The 20,826-nt window shown below is 51.8% G+C and overlaps 4 protein-coding genes across 4 annotated transcripts; 2 read left to right on the top strand and 2 right to left on the bottom strand.

Annotated features, from left to right (window-relative positions):
- On the top strand, positions 1 to 945 carry flbD (putative MYB family conidiophore development protein FlbD; the record flags this gene model as incomplete). The annotated part of the gene is made up of 1 exon (XM_043299378.1): positions 1 to 945. The coding sequence occupies one exon, from the start codon at positions 1 to 3 to the stop codon at positions 943 to 945; it is 945 nt and encodes a 314-aa protein (XP_043155313.1).
- Positions 946 to 6,162: 5,217 nt separating this feature from the next.
- Asppvi_003412 (DUF4246 domain-containing protein) lies at positions 6,163 to 8,220 on the bottom strand (the record flags this gene model as incomplete). The annotated part of the gene is made up of 1 exon (XM_043299377.1): positions 6,163 to 8,220. The coding sequence occupies one exon, from the start codon at positions 8,218 to 8,220 to the stop codon at positions 6,163 to 6,165; it is 2,058 nt and encodes a 685-aa protein (XP_043155312.1).
- Positions 8,221 to 9,502: 1,282 nt separating this feature from the next.
- Positions 9,503 to 12,817, top strand: Asppvi_003411 (glycoside hydrolase family 71 protein; the record flags this gene model as incomplete). Its single annotated transcript, XM_043299376.1, has 3 exons — positions 9,503 to 9,766; positions 9,813 to 10,392; positions 10,461 to 12,817. 3 exons carry the CDS (start codon positions 9,503 to 9,505, stop codon positions 12,815 to 12,817), a joined length of 3,201 nt encoding a protein of 1,066 aa, XP_043155311.1.
- An 824-nt stretch (positions 12,818 to 13,641) lies between these two features.
- Asppvi_003410 (UDP-N-acetylglucosaminyltransferase) lies at positions 13,642 to 18,758 on the bottom strand (the record flags this gene model as incomplete). The annotated part of the gene is made up of 3 exons (XM_043299375.1): positions 13,642 to 14,271; positions 14,341 to 16,942; positions 16,993 to 18,758. 3 exons carry the CDS (start codon positions 18,756 to 18,758, stop codon positions 13,642 to 13,644), a joined length of 4,998 nt encoding a protein of 1,665 aa, XP_043155310.1.
- Positions 18,759 to 20,826: the final 2,068 nt, after the last annotated feature.

Genomic DNA, 20,826 nt, shown 5'->3' with positions numbered 1-20,826 from the left:
ATGGCACCAACTCATCGTCGAGGACCTTGGGTCCCTGAGGAGGACCAGTTGCTACTTCAGTTGGTCCGCGAGCAAGGCCCCAACAACTGGGTGCGCATTTCACAGCACATGCACTACCGGTCTCCCAAACAATGCCGGGAGCGATTCCATCAGAACTTGAAGCCCTCGTTGAATCGGGAGCCCATCTCCACCGAGGAGGGCTTGATGATCGAGCGCATGGTCAACGAGATGGGCAAGCGATGGGCCGAGATCGCCCGACGACTAGGCAACCGCAGCGATAACGCAGTCAAGAACTGGTGGAACGGCAGTATGAACCGCAAGAGAAGAGGTCTCTCTGCCGCTACCACGAGCCCATCCCGCACATTCCATGGCCGAGTCGAAGCTCCGTACCCGCGCGCCTCGACGACCCTGAGCAGTCCCATCAACCGTCCCCGCTTCTCCCTCTCCCACGACAGACCTCTCACTTCATGGACGAACTCCTCCAGTATCCAGACACGACGAGAATCCTCCGCCGCCTCGGTCGACTGCCCCCGGCAGTTGAGTCCCATCTACACTCTTCCTGCTCTGAACCGCCCCGTCGAGACGCCCTTGACTTCGCCCGCCTTCTCGGATGTCTCTCCTCCTTCGATGGTCTCCGACCACAACTCGGTTTCTTCAGCATCCCCTAGAACCGTTGCATCGCCGCAGCTGCTCCCGCTTCCGGTCGACCTTCGCAGACAAAGTCACGGATCCGAGGACGGATACGTGAGCCATACATACACCAATCTCAAGATCCTGGAGCCGTTCTCCGACGTGGCTTCGAAGCCACGCTGGGTCCCCGATCATCAGCCTTGGAGCCATCCGACCGCATCATTGACACCGGCATGGACAACGCCGGAGCCTTGCAGATCGGAGCAGCAGTCCCGACGAGACTCACGAATGGGTCTCGACAACCTGCTTAATTAAATGATGCCTTGCAACGACCGGATGAGCTTTTTCTTTTTTGTTTCAAGGGCAGTGCCTCTGTATATATGACCCGACCTTTGTCTCTCTTTACATTTCCTTACTGTCTTTATCTCCTTTGTTTTACGGTGTACAAATTCTGGTGAGAGCGCCGCGGCGGGATACGTGGTAATCCTAATCTACAAGAAAAGCACGGGTGTGTTTATCTTCTGCAAACAGGAAAAGGGACCTTGAAGTTACTACTACTGGAGCATATTTGGACTTGATAATACCCCATTGTTGTTGATGATCGCAAAAGGAACAAATGAATCATAATGTTTATTCTACTGTTATTACCGTAATCTACTAAGTCCCTCCTCCGTCAGCCTTCGGATCCGAATTCTCTCGCGGGAACGAGATCTGCTCTGTAATCCGCACCAACGACGCAAGGCGAGACCGTGGCTGGCTGTCAGGGTGGAAGCGAATCGCCACAACACACATACAGACTCACGAGGATCATGCAAGGGGTGATGGTGGAGGGGGAACGGCAATCACGGAATCAGCCAAAATCTCGCACTCGCGACTTGCCTGCTAGTTGCCCTTGGGTACAAATTCCATCCAGCCCGATCTCACTTCATTTGTTAGACAGACAGAAAATAAAATGAAAAAAAAGGAAGAAAAAGAAAAGAAAAGCAGTATGCATGCAATCAAGACCCTGACCAGAATTGACAGATAGAAACTATCGCCGACCTCTACGATTACCTCCCAGCGCCCCAGATCCTATCATTCGAGTGGAGGAGCCCACGAGCCAGATATCAAAAGATGGTTTCATGCAGATTAGCGCGCCTCTGTCACTCTGCTGGGCTTGGACGGTCTGATAGGCCGGGGTACGGAGTACCCAACTCCAGTCCCAGTCTTCCAGTCCCAGAGTTCCAGCCGGGATGGGTTTGGACGATCGGGTCAGAAGATGAGAAGCTAGTGGGGACTGGACTTGGCCAGTGAGGGTGGTGGATTGGCTTTCTTCCGTTTTGACTCGCGTGCAGGGCCGCTAATGTCAAGCTTGCTTCAAGGTTTGCATGTCCGCTCCATTGTAGGCTGGAGGCTGTAAGCTGTAAGCTTGGGTGTACCGTTCTTTACGGGTTACTTCCTAGGTACTGCAACGGTCATCGAAGCGATCGAGCCTTATCTGTCTATGGATGATTATGTAGGGGTGGGTTACCGATGAGCTTGGGTAGCGTATCATCATCTATTCTCTCCATCTAGGAGTACACAGTACCTACAGTGTACAAGCATCTGGTTCCGGGAAATGTACCGTAGGTCAGTCCTTCACGTCAGTTGACACCTCAGTCAGCCACAATGGATAGCCTCCTCCACTGATCGCTGCCAGCCCCCAGTGTCGCCAGTCGCCAGTCGCCACCGCGGACTGCAGATGCATGTGCAACAGCAAGTAGTCCCAGTCTCCATGCAAGGCAGGTTGGTTCAAGCTGAGACGAGACGAGACGAGACGAGACAAGGCTAGATACAATTACTCCGCCGAGACGGGTGGGATGGCTGGCCCATAGTGCTCCCAACAAGGCACAGTTCATCCGCTTCTAGCCTTTCTACGAATGCAAGTACATGGCTATGGCAATTCCCCTAGTCAGCGGGGAGAAAAGAATAAAAATTACAGTACTGAGTAGTCATTACAACAGTGCAGGTATAGGTTCTCCGTTAACATTCCTAAATGACTCTGCGGTCCACGCAAGTGGGGATTACTGACTCGGTACTTGTCTGTCCTGCGTTGGCTATCTATCTTAGACATCTGGGATGGTTCCAAGATAACCGTCAGAATGTCACTATGACGAGGACTGACAGATAAAAGAGGCGTACGGCAAGTACCGCAAGTTTGGCGGTAGGATACATAAACAGGCGGCTTTGAGTGGACTGGAGGGGACCAGCGACTCCGGCGAACCTGGAATAAGTGTATTTGGAATTGTCTTGGTTAGTTGATTGGTTGGCGCGGCGTGACGTAGGAGGGCACCTAGATAGATATCACGCACTTGGTACACTAACAATTGATCGCTCGCGCCGAAACCAAGGTAGCGAGGATTTCCAATAGTAGTAGTACTCCATGTATGTTGCTGAAACTTGAGTAACGAACAATGCCATTATCCTGTCTATCATATTTGGCTCAGTCTAATACTGATGATAACTAAAAATAACTCCCGTCTGCAAGCTGAAACACCCGTTCTGGTGATCATTAATTGGAGTTGGGGCCTTTCCCGTGAGGCCTGCTTCTTATTTTGTAGCGTGGTGGAGGGGACTCGTCTCGATAAGCGAGATCGCTGTCTTGTCTTGTGCGTTTATTCTGTCGGAGTGGAGCTTGACGCAGGAAGTACTAACTGAACCTGCCCTTAAAGAGACAATACCCATATCAGTATTTCTGCATCCAGAATATGTCATCACAAATAACAGCAGACTCTCTGTTCCAGGTTGGTAACATCAGCACCGGCTATCTGGCTACTTCCCGATCAGGAAAAAGAACACCATCTCCTCGGAGCCCTCGAACCCATTTTTTTAACACGGAACCGTTCCTGAACCGTGAGCCGGGGTTCTCCAGTGGTCCCCGCTTGCCTTGGGAGGACCCAGAGCCTGAGCCAGACAAGAGTTGAGAAACCGTTGGTTGGCCGTTTGGATGAAACGGCCAGGCGACGAGGCCCATGGTTGCCTCTGGCTTGACCTTAATAGTGTGCTTGATCGGTCATGTGGGCTGTGGGGCGGTTTTGTAATCTTTGGGTCGATTGGGAAACTGTACCCTTAGTATCGTTGTCTTACTCTTACGAAAAGAATTCATGTGTTTTGAAGTATAGTTTATGAAAGTACCTAGGATAGTGCTTGAGTTGATCCTCTGATCTGTACGGAGTACTACAATTAGTACGAAGATGCACTGTACTGTGACAGCCGGGCAGGATCGGCTAACGATGCTTATAACAGACCCATGCATACGCCTCATTCCAATCAAGCCAACCATTAGAAGATATCCTTGTTGAATCCAGTAGGTGTAATATTGCTATGAATCCTGCAGGAGTAACAAGAGTATGATTTTCTTAGCTTTTCATTCGTGCTTTGGTCAGTCTATTTATTGGGCTTAATATGCGGAAGCCGGAACGTTGATAAGGATCTGGGCCAAGTGTTATGCATGTTCCTGCTTTGCATATCGTGAATTTCAGAATTCAATGCCTTACTACCCAGGCACTGTCCAAGGTATGAACCGCTGTAATATTATTAATTGTAACTGTTGGTCATGAAGGTCGATCACGCAATGCAGATATTTGACTGGAAGAAATCATCTCAGAGTAGCCCACTTGCTTGATGGGGTTAGAGTACCCGCTTGTGGATCGTCTATCCTTGATCAGTATTTATACAGTAATATTACCTTACCCCTGAACAGTAATAATACATACCATCTCCAAGTACGCAGTATTACCGTGGATGTCTTCCCCTATACAAGCCTGAAATTGAAATCCCTGAATTCGATAACAGCATAAAGTAGCGCTTTACCGCATCGCGCTTATGAATATTTGGCAGTTGGCTCTCATCACCGCTATTCAGTATTCAGCTCCACACTGCACTGCATCACCGAGTCAGTCACCAACCTCTGCCCTGGCCAGCCAGTCAATCCCCCTGCAGTCCCAGCTTGGCAGACAAGCGAGTTTCTGCATTGGGATATATTCAGCGAGACCTCAGCTCCCACMATTCATTCCAAGTATTTGTCAGAGATGCAGCCAGCCTGCCGGGATTTACATTCGCAGATCGATAGTGGCCGCCGCGCGGGCTAATCACCGTCCAGATCAGCCATACGTCCCGGCCTTGGCCGAGGGTCAAAGCACAAACCGCTCATGCCTGAGGCGTTCCAATCTGTTCAGGGGCGCTTATGCTTACGTTAGCGCTGGCGCTTGCCACGTGGGGCTGTCACATACCAGCCGTTGGAATTCTGTGAGTGGTATTATTATTACGGGGAGCGGTTACTGTGTCTACCGCAAATAGGTACCTAAGGTACATAGATGCATTGGGTACCTACCTTACCTCCTTTTTCAGGATAAGGCAGGAGTACTCCGTACTCAAAGGATTAATATTGTGAAGCTTGAGCTGTATGACATTAACAGGTAAATGCAGAATGGTAGGTTGTGTATTAGCGCAAGCCGACAAAAACAGTGCAACTGCAGCCATCCAGCCGTCATACAACGGTTCTGCTAGATGCGATCTTGAAATCGAGCGGAAACCCTGCGGCTGAATCGGGGTTGCCGAAATTGCTGTGGCTCGACGCTGTAGTGCATATCGCTTGGCGAACTGGAACAGGCGAATTCTATTGGCTTGGGAAGATGAGCAGGGTGTTAGATATGACTCGCAGGATGGTATTACGACGTCGACAATTGGGTCTACGAGATCTGCGGCAAGTTCAGATGAAGTATCCTTGATGGTTCTCAATTTCGTGGGTATGCTGACAATAGGGGTATTTACGAGACCGCGATCTAGGTTTACCCCTGAGTTTGGACTCCAGCTGAATGCAGCTTCTGCTTATCCTCTGACTTGACTATTTGACGGTGTAAGAGTTGCATATCTACCATCATTCACCAGGTTACCAGGGCTTCCTGATGGAAAGCTGTTGGAGGGTTAGCAACTGCTCCAACTATGAATATTCCCTGTTTGCATATATCAAAATTGTGATGATGAGTGCACTGCACCTCTGCCAAGTTCATACATGGAATAGGAATGAAGAAGGATGATTCTTAATGATCCTTGTAGGCTCGTGCGGTATGAGACCCCGTAGACAGGATCCTCGTGTCGACACTGAGCTCGTCTAGTGGAATACAAACGACAAAGAAACTGCAAGTCTCTACGAGATCGAGTAGTCGATACGGGACATGCTCGAAAAGTAAGCTCTTCCCTGGCATGCTTCTCTCGCTCAGGCAGACTGGGTTGGAATCAGGAACGAGGAGCCTTCTTAAAGTCTGACTCTGACAGGTGTCGATCTAAGGGCGATGACCAGTACGCCCGAGGTTATCGGATCTTCCAGCCTCTTCGCCACAGCGGCTGAGTATACCCTGCGCAGGTCAGTGACCTTTCTCACTATGCTGATTGAAAAGGACCACACGTGTGCACAGGCTCTCAATCCTTCTATTAATGACGTTTCGTTAGTTTCATTAATGGCTAATGTAGTCCAGGTAGGATCATCGTTTCACAAGGCATATAGTGTTATGCTCAATCTTCCTTCACAAGGCATATAGTGTTATCCTCAATCTCCTCCCTGTCCTTCTCACAGGCCACCGCCTCGTCCTTGGCTCGTTCATGCCGGTGGTGCTGAGCCTCTGGTAAGTTCATAAGCCACGGACCAGTCTCGGCAATGATTTGATCCGCCAGTTCTTGGGGAAGTGGATGGGCAGACGATAGATGGGATCGTGCTTCCTGTTCCCACCAATCGAGACGCTGTGGGGGCACATTTCGCGTCGAACAGATGCGGTAGGAAGGATCAACGAGCAACAGGGTCAAAAAGTGACAGCGTCCAGGTCGAGCTTTGTCCACCAATTCAAACGATTCAAGGCGGTGGCGTAGGCAGTTTGGAAAAGTGATGAGACCCCCTTGACGTATAGACACAGACCCGAGTTCTTGAAACGCTGGTCCCTCATCCCGAACACCGAACAATTCTTCCAGGTACGGAACGTCCCACTGATTGTCAGCGAACGAGAAAACGTCGCCACGCATGGAAACCTCTTGAGCGAAGGAGATGCGGGCATTTGTCACGTTTTCAAGATCAAAGCAATACATGGCTATTCCCGCGATATGCTCGTTCAGGAGACCGTCCGCGTGCCAGTCCTCGCCCAAGAAGGATGGATTATCGGGAGTGAGCTCAATGCCCCCCAGCTTGACAATAATCTGTAGCCCCTTTTCGCGGAACTCGTCCTGGAGTTTCACACTCTGGAACTGATGATTGATCTCGTCTCTTGCTCTGAGCATCTCATTACGGACCATTGGATCCATGATTTCGCGGCGGTTCCGCCAGAGTTCCGTAAAGAGATCATTGTTGTCGTAATCCTGACGACCGACGATTGCTCGGGCCGTTCGTCCTGCCCTCCAGTCTTCGTAGGAATAGGTGGTGCCAGGCTCGGAGTGCTGGAACCGAAACATGCGACTGTATTTGATATTCACAACTTCACGCAAGGATAATGTTGCCTCCCAGTCTGCGGGGATTTCGCTTGTTGTATTGTACGGCCATTGCACCTTTACTCCATACTCTGGTAAAGAGAGGTACTCCTTGACGCGAGCGAGCGCCCGCTGGTAATCTTCAGTTGATCTATCGACGTCCAGCGTGGTCGGAAGATCCTCAGCCCATTGAGGATAACGGTTATCCCACTCGACCCCGAATGTGCGGATTCGCATGGGCTCCCGTCCGACAGAGTCCCGTGACCGCACGTCCCCAAACATAATCAGAATCTCATTCCATGGCTCAATAACTTTGGATATCACACCTTCCAGCGTCCTGTAGAATGGCCGCTGCTCACGGGGGTGAAGATTATTGATGTAGGAGGTAATCCGCACGTCTGTCGATCCAGCCGGCCCACAGAATTCAACCTCGCAAGGCAGCCATTGATAGCGCAGTGAGTAGAGGTATTTTTCAATTTCCCAATCCAATCTTTCATCATGGAGCGGCGGCGCTACCTCTCCTTGCCCGTAAGCGTCCAGAGTCTGCTCAAGCGGAACACTGCCGCCACTGATCAGCACTCTCGTGCGTTCGCGAGTCAGCGGGTACAGTGAGGGGTCAATCAGGTTCCAAACCTGCTGGTTTGAACTCGGCTCCCAGTCCTTCTGCCCGGCAGACTCGTTTAATGCAGAAGTGACGAAGTCCTGGATCTCCGCGGTCACTGCAGGAGGAATGATGGTGTCTGATTTACACACGCCACTGCCAGCGTTCAGAACCATAATTAGACCAGTCTCCTGCCATCGCTGCGCTTTGTCACGCAGCTCAGCCTCGCACCATTCCCATGCCTTGGGGCTGATCAATGGAAATTGCGCCATGGCTTCACTTCGCCAAGTCTGCATGGTGGAAGCATCAAAGACCAGCTCCTCCCAGCCTGGTCGATCAGTTAAGGAGTTCATCAGCCTCAGCATTTCCAGTTCGCGGGTGGTGAAAGGCGACGGAAACCAGCAAGAGCCTACAAACGCTCTGTCTGATGATGCTGTGACATCAAAGGGAACTCCATTGAATCCTGGCACCATCAAGGGTCCATCGCCTGTATTGTTGAACTCGACCTCGTCACTCATCATACAGATCACTTTGCTGAAAGCAGCTGAGAGAGGAGATTTGCAAGGGGCGACTCAACGAAGATCTATCAAGATGTAAGGCGCGAGGCCCCATGGCTCATGCACTGCAAAATTTAGTGCATGTCGTCTGAGACATTGCCAAGAACTAGGCCACAAACTCCCAAGCTAACAGTAAACAGCTCTTAGATTCGGAGCGGCGGATAAATTTCCAAACCACTAGAGGGAAGAATACTAGCCATAATGTGCTTGGCGTCAATAGATGCGCGAAATTTAGTCTAAGGCCGTTTTGCAGACAAAGACACTTATTATTGATCTGAGACCTGAGCAATAAACAAACTCTGACGGAGCTCTGGATCAAGCTCCACTAAGGCACCGTTTGGATTAGCTTCTCTTGGCTTGGCAGTAGTCTTGTTTTCCGGGCCAATCTTCATCCTTCATTGTCATTTTTCATTGTCTCGACAGTCCTAAGGGCCTTGGCGATCCGGGCTTGGGTGTACAGCAACAGCCGGAGCTTATCTGGTGCCCTAGTCTCTACCACTTAGGGTCTCTAAGACCGTACTAACAGGCAATCCTCGAGACTGCTGGCACCGGCGCTGAATGTAACACCGTTGAGAGCTGGATTTTCTAAATTCGATGCCAATTTCCGCTCAATCTTGGTTAAACGTTCTCCAGATACTTGGCCTGTCAGTTGCACGGCACCTATATTGTCCTTGTGTCAAATGGTCACTCTATCAATTCTGTTTCTGGGATGGCCAAGACTCTAATTCACAACTGCCACCAGTAAAATTCTTGTTCTCATATCAGATGCGGTCGGACATCTGCTGCAGGATCATTTCTACTAGCTAGAAATGGATATTCTGGACACCTTTTTAGCTCAGTCGCTTTGGTATGTCAACAGATCCAGTTTCGCCGATTACCCCGGAGAGCGACTCCAACCCCTGTAAACCTCCAGACCGCAACAGACATACAGGCGAGGTCAGGGCTTGGGGCTGTACGGAAAGTCCAAAGGTGTAGATGGGGTTGTCCATGATACAATAATATCGGCCTGGTACGAGATTCTGTTACGTCTTTAGTATGAGGATGTCGCAACAGGTTGTGGCTCTATAAGAAGGTGGTCCTTGCCATGCACGTCTGAGGTAGCGTATATGCTTTAGCAAAAGGGCACTTCCTGGCCAGTGTCATTCTCTGATTCCTGCAAGCCTTTGGCCATCACATTCGTTTCCAACCCTTGCATTCGTTTTCGATCTTTCTTTGTTGTCATTTATGTTTCGCCCAAGCAGCGATGTTGGGCTTTCTCATAAAAGCCGCCCTTGTAGGGCTCGCCTTGGGGTCTCAGTCATATTTACACCATGCCCACCTCCATCAGCATCACACAAACTCTTCCATACATGATGGATTCACAGACCTCGCGGCAACACCTGAGGTGACCGACCCCAGCGGACAGCTGAATCAGACCTTCCTTCGAACCACGCCAAAAATGATGCTTTTAATGGACCTAAAGGTCTCGACACCAAAGAAGAGTAAGGGTGTTTTCGCGCATTTCATGGTAGGCATCAATATCCATCATAATATGCAACTCTAACAAAGCGCAGGTCGAAAATAGCCGTTCTTGGAATGAATTAGAATGGGCGTTCCATATCGCAGTGGCCAAAGAGGCACACCTGGATGCATTTGCGCTGAACTTTGCCGCGTCTCTCAAAGATCTACAGCCACTAAGGTTGGCTTTTGCAGCGGCAGAAGTAGAAGGATTTCAACTGTTTCTCTCCTTTGACTATGCGGGTGCTGGCCCCTTTGACAAAGCCACTGTGATTGCGATCATTAACGAGTTCAAGTCGTCGTCCGCGTATTATACCTACCAAGGGAAACCGTTTGTGTCGGCTTTCGAAGGTCCTGGAAACGCGGCGGACTGGAAAGACATCAAGTCAGATACTGGCTGCTTCTTCATTCCCTCGTGGTCCTCCCTTAGGGCCAAGGAAGCTCTGAAGCTGGGCAGCCCAGATGGGCTCTTCAGTTGGGCAGCCTGGCCGTGGGGCAACCATGATATGGACATGTACGTTGATGCATCCTACCTCGACTATCTGGAACAGGCCGGAGGAAAGGCGTATATGATGCCAGTCTCCCCACGGTTCTATACGAACCTTCCAGGTTATGAAAAGAATTGGTTATGGCGAGGTAAGGGCTACCAAGGGAAACAAAAGAATCAGAAGGATGACCAGTGATGCTAACCAATAAATATCTAGGAGATGACCTCTGGCGAGACCGCTGGGAAGAAGTTATGGTGGTGCAACCCGATTTCGTCCAGATCATCAGCTGGAACGATTATGGGGAATCCCATTACATCGGCCCCCTGTACGGCATTGATAAATACGAGGCGTTTAGTGTGGGCCAGGCGCCCTTCAACTATGGCCACGGCATGCCACACGATGGCTGGCGTCTCTTCTTGCCCTACTGGATTGATACCTATAAGAATGGGAAGGCGTCCATCACGAAAGAAGGAGTGGTGGGCTGGTACCGTCCGAACCCTACTGCAGCATGCAATGATGGCGGTACCACAGCCAACACCGCCAGTCAATTGCAATATGAGTTTCGGCCTGCAGAGGTTGTCCAAGACAAGATCTTCTATTCAGCACTGCTGACCTCCATGGCCACTGTCACCGTCACTGTCGGGGGCGTGTCTATTCCTGCTACCTGGCAGGATATCCCTGACGGAGGCGTGGGTGTGTATCACGGTAGCGTTGGGTATGGTACTTTCTATGGCGATGTGAAGATCTCCATCTCTCGCGCTGGAAGTACCATTGCAGAATTCAGCAGTGCTGCTATTACCACGAGCTGTACTGACGGCTACGCCAACTGGAATGCCGTTGTTGGCAGTGCATCAGGCCCCAGCATCTCCGCCGTCTCCCCTGAGCTTGCTATCGACGAGCAGGCCTGCATTGAGGGCACAGCACCTGGCAACTTCCAGGGGCTGTGCAAGTTAACCTGCCAGTATGGCTACTGCCCCATTGGAGCCTGCGTGTGTACCAAAATGGGCGCCCCCAGAGTCAAACCCAAGGCCACAGGCATCAAGGGATATCCTATTGCCGGTGAAGGATCCAGTTACATTGATCTCTGCAGCTTCGCGTGTAACTACGGATACTGTCCACCTGAAGCCTGTGGCCCGGTGGAGGTGCCCCTCACGGAGCCGACGGTCTCGCCTTTCCTGCCGTCTGCGTGCACTGCAGGCACCGGCCAGGGCGACCTGGCGGGGCTTTGCTCGTACGCCTGCAACTACGGCTTCTGCCCCATCCACGCGTGCACCTGCACAGGCACCGGCGCTCTCCACCAGCCCCCTGCGGCCAACACCACCTTCACCGCATTCTACCAGGGCGGCGGCGACGACGCCGGCCTGTGCAAATTTGCCTGCCAGCGCGGCTACTGCCCCGATGCCTGCGCCAGTACCGAAGGCCAAGTTCTGTCCTGCGACGAGGACGATGACAGCCCCGAATGTGCGGAAGAAGACACCTCGCCCCCCTGCGATCTCAGCCTTTACTTCTCATCGTGGGAAGCTCTCCAGGCAGCCAAAGACATCCCCGAGACCTGCATGCCCATGTACGCCATGCAGGTTCTGATGGACACGCTCAACACCGCCCTGCAGAACTACACGGACGTCAACAACGGCTATGACGAAAAGTTCGGCTACTACGTTAAATACCTTCGCGACATGGTGCCAGAGTCAATCAATAAGGTTATCGCAGATAACGGTAAATACGTCAAATGCTCTCAGGCGACCAAGGGCGGATGGTCTGAGCCTAGATCATGCTTTATCCCGCTCGTTAGCGACACATGGACCGTCAAGTACACCTTCGTCGACGAGCAAGGATTCTACGACGAATTGCAATCCAAATACGGCATCCAGCGGGACTGGGTCGAGGTTTCTGACGTCGTCCATGAAGACAAACTCTGCACCCCAAACCCCCGGAGCGGCGGTATAGTCTGCCACAATATCAAACAGACAAACCAAAATATCCCCCACGCCAAGGCCGACTTCACCATCCTCAACCCCAAAGACTCCATCGCTGATGCGCTGCCCCGGTTCCAAGCTCTCCAGCGCGACGTGGTCTCGACATGGGCCGATCTTTCCTTCTTTCTCTGGGACGGGGACGGCGAAGACGCAGTGGAGGCTCTGTCCACTCCCGTCTTCATGCTCCTCCAAGCGGTCGAAAGCATGGCGACGGTGAAGGAAATTGGCGAAAAGGAGAAAGAAAAAGAGGAAGAAGAGAAAAAGAACCTCATCATCACCATCATCTCTGCGGTCCTGCTCATTCTCCCCTTTGCGGGTGAGATTGTTGGCAGCGTCGGGGGGGCAGCCTGGATCACAGATACGGCCCTATTGGCAGATATAACTGCCAATTTAGCTATGGTAGGCTATGATATTATAACCAACCCAAAGTCAGCGCCGATGGTCCTGTTCTCAGGGGCAGGGCGCACTGGGGCGAATTTTGCCAAGGTAGCGAGTGTTCGGCGCGGGATCAAGGCGGAGGATCTGGCCAAGTTTGGGAGCGTGTTTAAAGAGAATGACGATCTGCTTCAGGGTTTGATTAAAGTCTGTAAGACATGAGCAGGTTTGCAAGGGTATTTGGACTGGATTTTCCTCTAGAAAGAGAAGCTGGGAATATACAGGAATTTAGGAAGCGAATGAGCAGAACCCAGATTATTACCTTGCATAGGAGGAATGACCATTGTCATATTCAGCTGTTGGAGTGGCTGGACACGGACATAGGTCTACGAGAGTAGACGAGAGTAGGTGGGCCGGTCCCCTAAAAGATAGACAACGCCCGGAGAACATCTTACACCTTCCTGTCCGCTTCCAAAACGGACGGAAGGTTGCGCCGTCCAGCGGGAGCGGATTGTCTGTATTGAGCAGCAGTTGCGCTTACAGAGACAGGGTATGCTTGTGAGGTTGTTGCAGCGGTCTTGATACGATTCGGGGATATGTTACCGGAGAGGAGATCATGGGCCGACTACGGAGGAGTTTCCGGCAAATGGATGTAGTGGGAAGGATGCATGAGGCTCGAATTGACCGATTTGTACATATTTGCAGTAACGAAAGCTGTACTTCATAGTCGTATACGTATCCTGCAGTCGTACTCTGGAAAAGCTGATGTGGCCAACTTGAGCTGCTTGCGCAGCAGTTTCATGGGGATTCATTGCTAGAAAAGATCAAATGATCCAACGCCAGTATGCACATCACGGATCACCGGACATTCCAATGCAAAATCAAGACAGAAACACACTAGATCCGAGGTGACCAGAATACCAAGGTTTCACACCTCATAGATCGCGGAAATCACCAATATAAACGCGCATCGGGGTACATTTGACATGGAATTAACAAGAAAAGACAGAAACAGAACGCTCAAGGGGTATATTCCGATGCGTACATCATAACCAGATATCACCTTCTTCGCCATTTACCCACCGTTTCCAGACTTGATCATAAGCATTCTCTAAATCACGAACCCAGCGTGTGGTATCAAAAAGACGGCTCGCCATTCTCTCCTCAAACAGCATCCGGCGGAGGTCAAATAGCCGGCCTCGCGCTCGACCGCCACACCCAGGTGTGTACTGGAGACTGAGACAAAGGCGGATGGCCTTGTCCTCGTAGTCTTCATCGGATACTGCCGTCAACTCATCTCGAGCCTTGCGGCCAGCGTCAGAGTCCGGCAGCGCGCTGCTCAGGATGCTGCTCGCCATCCGAGAACACATTTTGTACTTGTAGCGGGGATATGTGAGCAGTGGTGTGCCGCTCCATAGCACGTCTGTCGCAGTCGTGTGCGCATTACACTCCGGCGTATCTAGGAACAGGTCCAGGATCTTCGCCCGAGCGATGTGGGCGTTCTTCGGAGCCACATCCGTAAAAATGATCCGGGATGCTGTCTCCCGTCCAGCCCACGCTATGGCCGTCTCCCGGAGGTTCTGTTCACCCAGGTCCGGGAAGCGAAGCAGCCAGAGGACGGCGTTGGGAATCCGTGCCAGTATTCGAAGCCATGTACGGAACGTTGTTGGCTCAATCTGAACGGAAGGGCTCAGCACATTGCACACTCACATCACAAATAATCAATCATTAAATGCAATACTCACCTTGTACAGTTGGTTGAAATTGCCAAGGATGATCGTGTCATCGCTGAGATTTGGGAACAGCTCTTTCCGCATTCGCCACCGCCGCTCCTGCTCCTGTTCCCAAGTGATGCGCGCGTCTTTCGCGTCGGGAGCGCTTTGCCGATGATCGCAGCAGAAGAATGTATCGCGAGTATAGGCAATCTTCTCTCCATACACCCAATCCTCGAGCTCCTCGCCGTGGTCCTGCTCCAAGAGTCTATCCTCAATGCGGGCGTTACGTCTTCCAGGGCCAAGCGTATCGACAGGAATGGAGATCTCATCCGCAAGAATATAATCGCACCACTCAGCGCCCAATGTCCCTGCAAACCCCATGAAGGACATATGTATTGGGGCAGGTCGTGCAGCGAACACCTCGTTGCGCGCTCCCCGAGTGTAGCCGTTGAGATTCACAAGGATGTGGATCCCATCGTCAACGATCTGCTTCACAAGTCTCTCGACGGGCCAACAGCTGGCGTCGTGGAACACGGGTGCTTCCTTCTCGATCTGCTGACGATGCACGGATTTGTCGCTTGCAGTGGTTGCGTAGCAGTATGCCTTAACCCTGGACGGGTTGTGCAATCCAAAGACAGACTGCATCAAATGCGCGAGAGGGTGATTATTAAAGTCCGACGACACATACCCAACCTTCAGATAGGGATTTGGAGGCGGCGGCGGTGGATACACTGTAGCTGGAAGCCACGGAGAACGTAGGGTCGAGCATGAAATTCGAAGGCCATTCCTTTGAGAAATCTGACGGATCTGCTTCGCAGAAAGCGGACAGGTGAACGTGTGAAAGGGAAGAACCGTTGGTGCATTGGGCGCTGCGAGCCCCGGTGGAAGTTGCGGCCGTTGATATTTGGTTAGCGGGTATTCTTTGCCGTAGATATAGCGGTCCTGGTACCACTGCCAGGTGATCGAACGATTTGCACGCTCGATTAGTTTGACGATCCGCGAGCCCTCCCACTTTTGCCCAGCCCAAGAATGCAGTATGGCGACCAAAGACCCAGAGGCCGAGCGGCGATTCTCCAAGGCCGGAGCGATCTGGACGCAGAGTTGCTCTATCGTGTTACGTGTTAGTAGACCACGACCCCACGACTCCCCCTCCTTTAGCTGTCGATTGACGATATCAACGACGCGCTGTATCCAGCCAGTACCGGTCTCGCTGGTAGATGCATCACGGAGCATCCCTTGCTCGGTGACATGCCATCGGTCGCGGAAACCATACCCATTGGCAATGCCTCCACGTCCGACCCAGTTGCAGACGGAGTTCAAGGCATTCGCCAGTCCGCATACTGCTTCAGCGAATTCAGGGTTCACTTTGACGGCACGCTTGTAGTAGGCAATCGCATCGTTGACTCGACCTGCATCTTTGACGGCATTGGCCAGATTGGCCAAGGCAATATCAAAGTTACCATCACAATGAACCGCTTGCTCGTACATCCGGATGGCGGCCTGGAGCTGCCCAATGTCTTTAAGCAGGCTACCCAGATTGGTATAAAGATGCGCGTGCCGCGAATCGAGGTGTAATCCGTAGTTGTAATACGCTAGTGCCAGCGAAATCCCACTTCCGGGAACCACTCCAGGAACCTCAGGGTGTTGTACTTCCCCGCTAGAACGAGGGAGGCCCTTGCCGGCGGCATTGTTTTGAATTCCAGCAAGCAAGATCCCAACGTTATTAGCAGTTGACGGACTCTGCTGTAGGGACAGGGAGAGGTAATAGAGTGCCAAGATGTCTCGAACCCCAGGAGATTTCTTGGGAATGCCCGAACCGGAAATATTGGACATGCCGTCTTGATAGATCTTTGCCAAGGAAAGCAGTGAGTTGCTCGTGGTCGACAAGGCGGCTTTCCTTGCAAGGCCTTCCGCCACAAACTTGATCCCAGGGGGAGTTCCGCAGGGTGCAAAGACCAGCTTCGAAGTCTGTAAGGCCTTATCAGGATAAAGAAGAATAGTCTCCTGGCTCTCGTGAGAGTTCAAGGGCGAGTAAGCCTGATGAGAACCATGGGAGAAGGCGGAATATATCTGTTTAATCAGACTTTGAATGCCATGGCGACGTCTCCCTGCCGCAACCAAGACAGCATCCTCGAAGGCCGCCGCAGCACCAGCATTATCGCCCAACGCATAGAGCATGTTGCCCTTTGCATGAACGAGCGCAAGCATTCTCCCATTGTCACAACCTGGTATAGCGTAGCCGCTGGAGCCAAAGCCAACCGCGCTAGATTCAGAAGGCTTCCGGTTACCGACCAGAGACCGGTCAAAATCATCGTCGTAGTCGAACGACGCCTTCTCATAAGATCCAACACTTGAAGTTCCGCTATCCGCATCACTCTCCGTTTCGCTCGCATGTTCATCCGTGGTAAAACAATCACCATTTTTGGGAAAGCGTAGGGAGTTCTGAACATAATCGATGATGTTCACTGCTTCTTTACCGCGATGGCTGCTACAAAGGAGACCGATGAGATGCTCCACAGCCTCGAAGAAACTGGGACGGAGCTTCACAGCACGAAGCCAATGTTGTAGCGCCTCCTCGCGACGATCAAGCGCAAGCAGCGTCGCTGCGAGATTTGAGATCGCCTCCACATGCCTAAATGCAGTCAGCACATATACACGACAACCTGGGCAACCTGTACTTACGTTGCGTCCCTCGCGATAATCCTGGAGTACCACCTCATGGCTTTGTGATAATCCCCAAGTCCATAGGCAAGGCAGCCGCCAAGCAGCATCCCATCAATCCACTCCCAACCACTCTCCATGCAGAGATGTGAGAGCATTTCAAGAGCAGAGATGGCATTTGCTGTGGTGGAATTTTCACCTGTTGCAGAAAAGGAGAAACGGGGAGCTGGTCCCGGAGCTGGTCCCGGAACTGCAACTCTGCCGGTATGCCGCAGTCTGTCCAGCATTTGTGAATCTGACGTTGCGTACTGTTGGAATTGACTCAGAGAAGGACGGCGATTATTCTGGAAAGTAGCCGTGGTATCCACTGGCCTTGAATACCCAACAATACTAGTCTTCTGATGGCGCCCATCATATTGGCTTGAGGGGTAGCTATTATGGCGATGGAATTCGGGACTATTCGACTGAGAGAAATCCAAGCCTGGCTGCCGTGGAGGTTTGGGATATATGCTTGGTTTCAAGCGCAGGGACTGCCCATCACTGCCGGCCTGGGAGATGCTGTTTCGACGGGCTTGATGGATGGACGCGAGGAGATCAACATATACACCGTGAGCCCATGATAGTATCTTCTCCTTGAATTCGACGTTTGCAGCGCGTGAGTGGGCGGTCGTGAAAGAGCTGGGCAACCCTGGCCCGTTGGGCTCAGGCAGCACGGAGAAGGATTCTCCGCCTTGCTGATTTGTTGAAAACCCAGTGCTAGGATTAGTACGAATGTGCAACGGGAGAACGCGCTGGTTCAGGGAAGAATCCAGAGATTTCTGTGCGGAATGACGGGGAGGGAAGTTGCCTTTCACTGCGCTTTCGTGGCTGAGAATCCCCGGAGGTGCGGTGTTCCAACCTCGTGTCTCACCATGGGTGCCTGGGAGGGCTGTATTTGCGTTATTGAATGACTGCTGCGCTGCATCGAAGAAGGGGAGACCGGTCTGATTCAAATGATTGAAGCGCGTATCTCGAAAGGCCGCTGGACKGTATGGAATGTAGACACCGTCGGGCCAGTAGGGGCCATACGGGCCGCTACCAGCCGACGCTGTCGGGCCAAGACAAGGCTGGAGCGTTGCTGGTAAGACAGTAGGCACATATGCCGCATTCTGTACATAGAATCTCTGCTGCGCTGGCTGCATGGGTAGTGATTGATTGAGCATCGAATCGGCCCCAGGCACATAATTCAGAGAGCGAACCCAGCCCGTCCCATTGACATCCGTTACCATGTCTCCCGGTGCTACATTGCCCCGACTCGCATCGTTCTTGAAAACTGGAGGAAAGACCATGTGTTTAGCAGCTGAAGACTGGTCGAACGACGCTTGTTGCCAGTGGTCCGAAAGAAACCCCGCCTGAGGAGGGACAAGATGACCAGAATCCAGAGGTGAGACTAGTATGTGTTTCGTAGCCGGCGGCTGAATCGTAGTATCTCCGGGGGTTCCATCGTAGCCCGCTGCTAAGGTTCCATTCGGTGTCTTCCTCCTAAGCGCATGTTCAGCGGCATGTTTGGGACTGGGTTGCGGACTGGCGGTATCATGAAGTCCGAAACGTTGAACGGGATGCGGGTACTGTAATCGGGTCCGCGAGAGCGACTGGGAGTGATTCTTATTGACATCACCGCGAGGAAGCGACGGTACAAAGGACGTGGAATTCGAGTCGTAAGGTGGAGTAGCGGTGTCGGCGGTGTAGTAGGGTGGGAGGTGGTGATGCGGTTGTACCGACGGGAAAGATGCCACCGAGGGCAACATGGTTACCTCGACTTATCGGAGGGCGGGAAAAGAAGTTTTCGACGGAACAAGGTATGAGAAAAACAACGATAGAAATAATGAAGTTGGTAAAAACAGTGCTGCCAGAGAAGGAGAGGCAACAGTCGCAGAGGTTGAGGGCGGTCACAAAAAGTTGGCACACGCACGTTCACTCCTGCTGGATTGATCAACTAGCAACCTCCTTGAAACGTTTCCTACACCTCATCCTGGGCGTAAGCCGGCTCACTTGAACACTCAGCAAAGACCCCCACTGTTTGTCCCCGAGCTCGACATGAAAGCTGTTGACGGGCGATGATGACGATGATCTGATATCGGGCAGGGCGGCCAAAGAGCGTGGAGAAATGACAAAAGAGGAAGGATGTCTAATCGAGGCTAGCATTCACGGAAAAGAGTCGCTCGGGTCCAACGGCAGATATGATGGCGATTAAATCGGATGAGGCTAGGTGCTATGTGGCCGTGAAGAACAAACGCAAGGGAGGAAAGGGACTCAGAAAGAGTCACAGCCCTAGTCAGCTTCCCGAGAGCATCCACACTGACGCAGGTGTCCGTGAGACGCGATTGACCACCGACTGGAGAAGGAACAAATCGCAATTGATCTTGGCAAAAATGCTGAGTTGGAGCGAAAGAATTGTGACGTGGAGGAAAATAAAAAGGAGGGAAAGAAATAAGAGACGAGTCCGACGTGGGGAGGAATAATATCTGGCGATGTGCGTCCTTCCCCTCGATTCTTTCGATAAGATTTATCCACGGGCGCAACCTTTTGTCAATCGAGAAGCGGAAGCAGGGGAGAGCGGGCGCGGAAGCGAGGATTTCAACGGTTGGCGGACTGGTGATGTCGAGAGAGTACGGAGTAAGGTTGGAGGGCGGGAATGAGAGGAACTTTGAAACTAGGAAGAGGAACAAAAGTCTGGGGTAAGCAAAGGAAAGAAAAGGAAAGAAACGGGACAAGGACGGGAAATACGCCAGTCAAAATGCGCGCAGATCCAAAAGAAGCGAAGGACAAAGAAAAGGTGCGAAGGAACCTTAAAGATGAAGGAGGACAATCATCGTCTAAGGTAGTTAACCATGAGATGGCGATGATAGTCTACTGGAGTCTGGAGTCCACTAGTACGATGGAGCTACTACTACTACGGAGTATCAGAATCAGGTTCACTATTATGGACCCAGAACTAGGGCGGAGCTTCAAACGAAAGCAGTGGCTACCGGCCTAGGGGACTATCTAATAGTAATTGATGTGACTGTGTATCTGTGACCTGCGACCACAGTGTCATCAGTGTAGACATCTCCCTATGCGAACTACTTAGGTACTTCTGTATAAAATGACTTATCACCATGATCGACTCACTGCTTGGAGGAGAGGAGTCTAGGTCCACGGTGCCTATTAGATAGATAGTCTCTGGAAAGGTGGAAAGGTGGATGGTGATACAGTGATATGGCGAATGGGGCAGCGGAAGTGGGGCCAATGGAAGAGGGCATTCCTCAGTTGGGAGATGAGCTTTAGGCGCTGAATAATAGTAGATGCGCACTACTATAGTCTCCCAAATATCATTTCACATATGGATACATCGGTTCTGAAAGACATAGAATCATGTCTCCCTTATTTCTCAGGACAACCTCTCAGAGCGTCAAGGGCACCTATGTTTGTAATATTTTCGAGGAAAAGGGATGAAAGAAAGAGCGACAAAAATGAAAGCATCACAAGTGGATCCACCTTGTTGCGATCCAACGGCCCTTGAGCGCTAGACAGAGACAGTCCCGGCCTGTTCAACGTCAGTGGACCACCGCCCAGCCGACCCCCGGCCTAGTGGCGCCCGCTGGGATCAAGCCTTGGGAGGATTCTGTTGGCCCGTTGGCCAGCGGAAGGGCGATCTGGCACTTTCTGTGGATTTGCGGTGGAGTCAGGAAAAGCTGAGGGTTGCAACCTGGCCTCTGCTTGACGCTTGTATATTCGTCGTCACTACTGTGTTGGCATGTGGTATGTAGATGAATGCATGATGGTGGGTTGAGTCATCATCTGGACTCTGGAGAGTGTAGATCTCGKTSRKMRMYR

Source organism: Aspergillus pseudoviridinutans (assembly GCF_018340605.1).
Source record: "Aspergillus pseudoviridinutans IFM 55266 DNA, scaffold_2, whole genome shotgun sequence".
NCBI lineage: Eukaryota > Fungi > Ascomycota > Eurotiomycetes > Eurotiales > Aspergillaceae > Aspergillus > Aspergillus pseudoviridinutans.
The sequence above is the reverse complement of the archived record's forward strand: the minus strand, read 5'-3'. Positions and strand labels throughout refer to the sequence as shown.